At 40.7% G+C, this 6,830-nt stretch overlaps 1 protein-coding gene across 2 annotated transcripts; it reads left to right on the forward strand.

The window, feature by feature from the left end:
- Positions 1-323: 323 nt before the first annotated feature.
- On the forward strand, positions 324-3,832 carry LOC137985154 (uncharacterized). 2 transcript variants are annotated; one of them, XM_068832658.1, is made up of 2 exons: positions 324-2,742; positions 3,455-3,832. In XM_068832658.1, exon 1 carries the CDS (start codon positions 723-725, stop codon positions 1,908-1,910), a length of 1,188 nt encoding a protein of 395 aa, XP_068688759.1. In that variant the 5' UTR covers positions 324-722; the 3' UTR covers positions 1,911-2,742; positions 3,455-3,832. The 2 variants fall into 2 exon arrangements, with proteins under 2 accessions (XP_068688759.1, XP_068688760.1); XM_068832659.1 differs by having other exon boundaries at positions 324-2,677.
- Positions 3,833-6,830: the final 2,998 nt, after the last annotated feature.

Here is a 6,830-nt window from a genome sequence, read left to right on the forward strand (position 1 = left end):
ATAGCGCTATCCATCGTTTGAACAACTGGGACCTGGTCAATAAGGTGTGTTTTGTGTAAAGTTTTAGACTGTTTAAGACAACGACTCGACCGACACAAATGTTTGTTTTGAAAACTACGAGATTTGTGGAATTCAAGTCATGTAAAAAACCGTGATCCGTGAAATGAAAATGAGTCGTGAACCGTGAAATGAAAATGAATCGTGATCCGTGAGATGAAAATGTGAATGGGGATTTCTAATAATATCAAAAGCGTGAACCTTAACTGCGCAGTCACTGAATCGTGTTCCGAGTGAACTGTTTAATATGACAAAGCACTGAAGCGTCTGAAATTGCCAAGCAAGTCAGCCTATGGTTGGTCAGATCCACTGATGCGCTTTTCGTCGCGCTTAATTGAAGCAAGGAAGTAATTCCAAACAGCTTTCTCGTGCATAATACAAAGTTATACGCTTCTATACGCAGAGTTACACGCTACTATGACCCCGAGTAACGATTAGAAACATTCGCAGCGGACCTGATGGAAAGATGTCGACGAGATTACGGTGCCATGATCTAGACTTGTAAAATGATAGGGTAGCTAAGAGCTACCAACTGTAAGATCAGTATAGAAAACTTTCAGGAGAAATGCAACGAAGGCACAGACTGAGAGTGATCAACTTGCTTTGGCACTAAACGGTTTCGGCTGGGTTGGTTTTACTGAAGACAAACGCTCAGACAACTTGCAATGGTATCGCGCTACAGCAAAAAACGCGAGGGGAATTCCCTTTGGTGCTTGTGTACATTACCAATCATCATTTTCCCATTTGCTGTAATATTTTGGCTTCATCGAAGTTTTTCGAACGAGGACTTTCTTCAAAATTCAGGTTTTCACTCGGACAAACTGGGAAGTGCTGTCCCGGCAACAAATGATTTGCGTACTCTGAAAGAACAAACGCTGTTTTTCGAATCTTTGCTTAACATGACGAAGGTTCCGAATAAGAAATCGGCTGTTCTTGGGCTTGAATCGAGAAAACAAGCACACCACGATAAAGCGAAAACTACCACATTACAACGAACCGAAGTCGTTTCGGTCCACCTCGCTGGGGGCGAAGATTCTTTTCCGCGCGATGCGAAAAGCGAAGATGCTTCCGTCTATGACGACAGGGGCGAAGTGATCATCGTGACACCGCAAACAAGGACAAAGCAAAAATATCATGAGAAGTTAACTTTCGTCCCAAAAGAGGAAAAAATTACAGGGCAAGACTTGCTTTCGGCGTTTTTTGAACAAGTTGTGCCGGATCATATGGCCGGAAAGTTAAACGTGCATACTTGGCAAGGGATTTGCGGTCCTTTCGTGGAACAACTACGTCATTCCCCTCTCTTTCCCCGTTTCCCTTCTCTTCGAAGATTTCTTGAGGAATTCAAATCCCAACAAGAAGGAAATGACTTTGGACAAAGAATTTTCGGGTTTATTCACCCGGAAAAACAAGGATTGTATGAGTTTGCGATCACTTCCGATGACACTTCAGAGCTTTGGCTGAGTTCTGACAGCAATCCGAAGAAATCCAGATTAATCGCCGCTGTGTATTCTGCAAATGGTGCAGCCTTTACGACACCTTATAATTTAAAGAAATACCCGATTCAAGTGTCAAGGGAAATCGAGCTGAAGCCATCGAAAAAATATTACATCGAAGCTCTCCACAAGCAATCTAAGGGTCGAAGTCACATTCAAGTGTTTTGGAAAGAACCAGGTTCTAAAAGATTCAGAATTATCCAAGGCTCCCATTTATCCCTTTTTGTGGATGATAGGGAACTACATGATGAAGGAATAATCGAGGAGATTGATTACGAAAGCTATGCTCCAATAGGAATTCCAAGTCATGCTAAGAGGAAATTAGATCACAGCGTGAAGAAATTTCTCTTTTCCTGCTAAAATCGTGTTAATATATCTTATCTATACCTGTGTATTTCTGCAAAAACAAAAATGATAACAACAAAGAATGGGCAAAAACCACCCAGGCCACATAACACAGAAAATAAGCTTTAACCATAGTTACTATGCTTTAACGGAAAAAAGGAGGTCAATTCAGTTGCGGTACCGCACAGGTTGAAGTGTGTTCAAAGAAAATTAAATAATTATGTGTAGTTGTACGTAAAAGATAAGAAAAAATCATAATTAGGAAAACTGCGTAAAACCAAGCAAACTGAGTGGACGGTGCAGGTCGTTGGGTTATTGCCCGTGATTTGTAGGTCGCCATATTTGTTCACTCCTTAATATAGACAAACAGCGCATTCCGAGAAGACAAAAATACCGGTTGAAAGTGATGGTTGACAAGCTACGTTTCTGAAGTGGTTAAAGTTGCTGGATATCTCAGTTATATTCGAAGTTTGTTAAGTTGTCGCTCAACCTGTGGACCCGTAGCCTTTGCTCATTTATAAAAACCATGGGAACGTAATTAGCCCCGAAAAACTACAATCTTATTTTTCCCAACAAGATAAGTTGTTTAGGCTCGTACCCACTGTCAGGCCATGGAACATTTGATTAAGTTGTTGACTTCACAATCTTCGCGCTATGACGCGACTTCTGATACCTTTTAAATCAACTCAGGGTGACTGTGATGGATAATATATTGTGGCTAAGTTGCGTTCTTTCAGTTGGTTTGACAGTGCTATTGTATTACGTAGCCAGGAGGCCAAAAGGTAAATCAAACTTAACATTTGTACCATTGTACCCGAGTTTTCGCGTGCACGCGTGCAATTTGAAGGTGAGTGGATTTTTAACAAATGTAGTAATGTACAGAAAAAAAATCAGTCAGCTCTTATTGGCTAAAAAAGGGTGCAGTTTTCGTGTAACCCGATGTCAAATTACAAATGCACATTTCCAGGTTTACCGTTGAAAAAAATTTGAATGATAATCTTGCAAAAGTTTGAATTTGACAAACGTAATCTGTTTTTTTCAACCAGTTGAATGAACTTCATAGAAAAATAAAGCGCGCGCTGTCAAAATTTCACTTGTTATGGTTTTCCTTCTTCCGTTTTTTCATCTATATTGTAAAGTAATCACATAATTTCTCGTGTAATTTGGTATAAATAAGCACTAGTAATTTTTTTAGACTAACAAAATATCCGTATTACAGTCTGAAAAATTTACATGTCCTTATTTGTACCAAATTGCAACCGTTATTATGTGATTATCTATATTAAAATGTTCATTCAATACTGGATTGAGTTTCTGAATACATGTTGCTCTCATCGGCTTATAATTAACGACAAACGTTGAGACGCATAATTCAAGATGTACCCGTTGGTGGTAGCACTAAAGGGAAAGGAAATGAAAAATACAAAAAGTTTAATTTGATCCAAACGGAAATATACTGTTTCACCAACGGTCAATGCGAAAGTAATGAAATGAACAACTTAATTTCAAACTCCGACTAAAAGCTGTCATGTAACAAAGTGAGCTTTTACTTGATACAGCTTGCTGGGAAGACGTGCGAACGGCCATTGTCTCAGAAGAACGCGTTTGCCACGAGGAAAAACACCCAAATGTACAGGTGTACCAGGCTCACAACGATGGAGAATCAGGCCCAGGAAGACTTTTACAGGGGGGTGAGCAGAGACCACCGTCTGATGAACGTGCTTTACTTCGGAGAAATCCAAGAGAGTCTAGACGAGATTGTAATTTAGAAATTTGAAAAACGCTTGAAAGGAATCCCACATACTATGTAACAAATGGTTGTTTGGACTTCAGTTTTTGTGTTGCTGGTTAGAAACTGTTGTATACATTTACTGATATCAAATTAATCAAACTTGCTTCTCCGACTTTCTTTTTAAGTTTTTGATTGAAATAAAGATGTTCAGGCTAGATATATATAGATGAAGGGGGTAGTTTCTAAAGAAACTGTGGTGCTGCGTCGGTGGGGAAGTAGTATACAAATGTGGTTTTATCAACGGAGTTGATAATGTAAATTGGCCACCGTACAGAGATTCTAAAAGCTGACGTTTCGAGCGTTACCCCTTCGTCAGAGCGAATCGAGGAATTATGGGTTACGTGTAGTTTACATAGTAGAGTAGGAGCTACGCTATTGGTGGTAACATGGCAACGTGAAAAATAGGAATATATTAGTTAAATGAAAAGCGTTCGTTAATACCGTGAGGATTAAGGGTGCCGATTTGGAAGATGAATTTTTGTTCTAGATTCTTGCGGCTTTCCGTCGTACCTAGATGTAGGGAAAGGCCGCAGATAGCCATGTGTTTTTTGGAGTGGTTAGGGAGATTAAAATGACGAGTGACTGGCTTAGATGCATCTTTGTCATTCTTCTAAACATCGCGAAGGTGTTCGCGGAATCGCTCACGTAGTCGTCTACCTGTCTCGCCAATGTATAATTTATTGCATAACGTACAGGTTATGCAATAAATGACATTTGCGGAGGTACATGTGAAACGATCGGTGATCTTAACGGATCGCTTAGGTCCCGATATCTTGCTAGTGTTAACAATGAAAAGACAAGTTTTGCATCGTGAGCGCGCGCATTTGAAAGTCCCGGGTTGCTCGTTGGTTTTGAGCGCGCTTCTAACTAAAAAGTTACCTACGTTTTTATCGTTCTTCGAAAAACGTGGCTATCCTGTCTCTGTGGTCAAAGCGGGCCATCATCGCGCCCAACAATTTGATCGACAGTCATCACTACAAACGTCACAAAAAGATAAGAATGACAGAATTCCATTCACCCTCACTTTCCATCCTCATAATCACGCAGTCAAAAGCATCATTCTTAGTAATTTTAAATTACTCCAAAATGATCCCGAGACTGGTAGAATCTTTTCACAACCTCCACTTATTTCATTCAAACGCGACAAAAACGTAGGTAACTTTTTAGTTAGAAGCGCGCTCAAAACCAACGAGCAACCCGGGACTTTCAAATGCGCGCGCTCACGATGCAAAACTTGTCTTTTCATTGTTAACACTAGCAAGATATCGGGACCTAAGCGATCCGTTAAGATCACCGATCGTTTCACATGTACCTCCGCAAATGTCATTTATTGCATAACCTGTACGTTATAGAATAAATTATACATTGGCGAGACAGGTAGACGACTACGTGACCGATTCCGCGAACACCGTCGCGATGTTGAGAAGAATGACAAAGATGCATCTAAGCCAATCGCTCGTCATTTTAATCTCCCTAACCACTCCAAAAAACACATGGCTGTCTGCGGCCTTTCCCTACACCTAGGTACGACGGAAAGCCGCAAGAATCTAGAACAAAAATTCATCTTCCAAATCGGCACCCTTAATCCTCACGGTATTAACGAACGCTTTCCATTTAACTAATATATTCCTATTTTTCACGTTGCCATGTTACCACCAATAGCGTAGCTCCTACTCTACTATGTAAACTACACGTAACCCATAATTCCTCGATTCGCTCTGACGAAGGGGTAACGCTCGAAACGTCAGCTTTTAGAATCTCTGTACGGTGGCCAATTTACATTATCAACTCCGTTGATAAAACCAAAAATTTTAGATATATATAGACACATCTTGAAGGCATATGTTAATGCAAGCATTTTCATATGAGCCAAGAATTATTCGTTTGTGGAATTTAACTTTTTATCGAGTCCTTGTCTCATGCATATGGCCGATTAGTTTCTCATTTCAAAGAGGTGTTGTTGATTTGGCATGTTCCTGTTTTTGCTGTGTTATTATAACCTTGGTCTTAAACGAGACAGACTAATTTTCGTGATTTTCGAGTTGGTCAGTGTAAAATGTAGACTGCAGACCAGGGGTAAAATGGAGAATAAGGTTATAATGTAACTGTTGAAATAGCGCAAACCCTTTAGAAGAGCTAATCTTAGGCCCAGTTAGGCATGAAATAATAGTTATGCTTAACTGTTCGCACTTCTAAAGGGTTTGCGCTTTTTCAACAGTTACACTTTTAACCTTAGTCTGCATTTTATCCCTGGTCTGCAGTGTGCATTATACACTGACCAACTCGAAAATCCAACTCGAAGTCCTAACTCGGTAAACAGGCAACCTCGTCATAAACACGCAAAAGATAGGTTAACTTGAAATTAGCGGACGCGTGCATCGCGTGTGCACTGACAATAGCTAGCCTAAGTGTAGAGTTAATTTTATGAACAAACTGCGGTGAGATGTGGCAGAAGAATGAAATACTCAGCTCATTAGATCAACCAAAGGGATTCCAAATCCGGCAGCTCCAGCTTCACTCCTTTCATTCGAGCAAACCCTAGGTCTTTAAAATTAGGCCCTGTTTACAAAATGCAAGCAGGTAGGGTAACCCTAGCAGTAGGGTTACCCTAGCAGGAGGGTCAAAGATAGCCCGGGTTTACAAGCAAAAGTTCACAGGTAGGGTTACCCTACCACCCGGGACAACTTTGTGTGCTTGGTAACCGCCAGCATCGCAAACACAATGGAAACCGCTAAAAAGTTGTCCCGGGTAGGCGAGTTGTCCCTAGCAGAGCGTTTACAAGGCAGCTAGGGTTATCCTATCTGCCTTGTAAACACGTCGTTGAAAAAAAGAAGAAATGTGTGAGTGCTAGGGTAACCCTAGCACTAGGGTTACCCTACCAGCTTGTAAACAGGGCCCTAGTGTCATTTTTCCAGAACTAATTCAAGAACCGTTTAAAATGGCTAAATCCTTGAAACGAACTTGCGGTGTGTAAGGGACTGGCCAAACGGGAAATGTTTGGCGTTAAAACAACATTTTACCGTTTGGCCACCGTGCCTTGTTTGGTGCTGTTTGATCGTGTTTGATAAAATCTGAAGGCAATCAAACATTCGACCAAATACCTTAAAACATTTCTTTTGTTCTCGTGTTTGATGGGCAAAGTT

Source organism: Montipora foliosa, chromosome 14 (genome assembly GCF_036669935.1).
Source record: "Montipora foliosa isolate CH-2021 chromosome 14, ASM3666993v2, whole genome shotgun sequence".
Classification (NCBI taxonomy): domain Eukaryota; kingdom Metazoa; phylum Cnidaria; class Anthozoa; order Scleractinia; family Acroporidae; genus Montipora; species Montipora foliosa.

Coding starts and splice junctions, on each gene's coding strand:
- LOC137985154 (XM_068832658.1), top strand. CDS start 723: ATGGTATCGCGCTACAGCAAAAAACGCGAGGGGAATTCCCTTTGGTGC.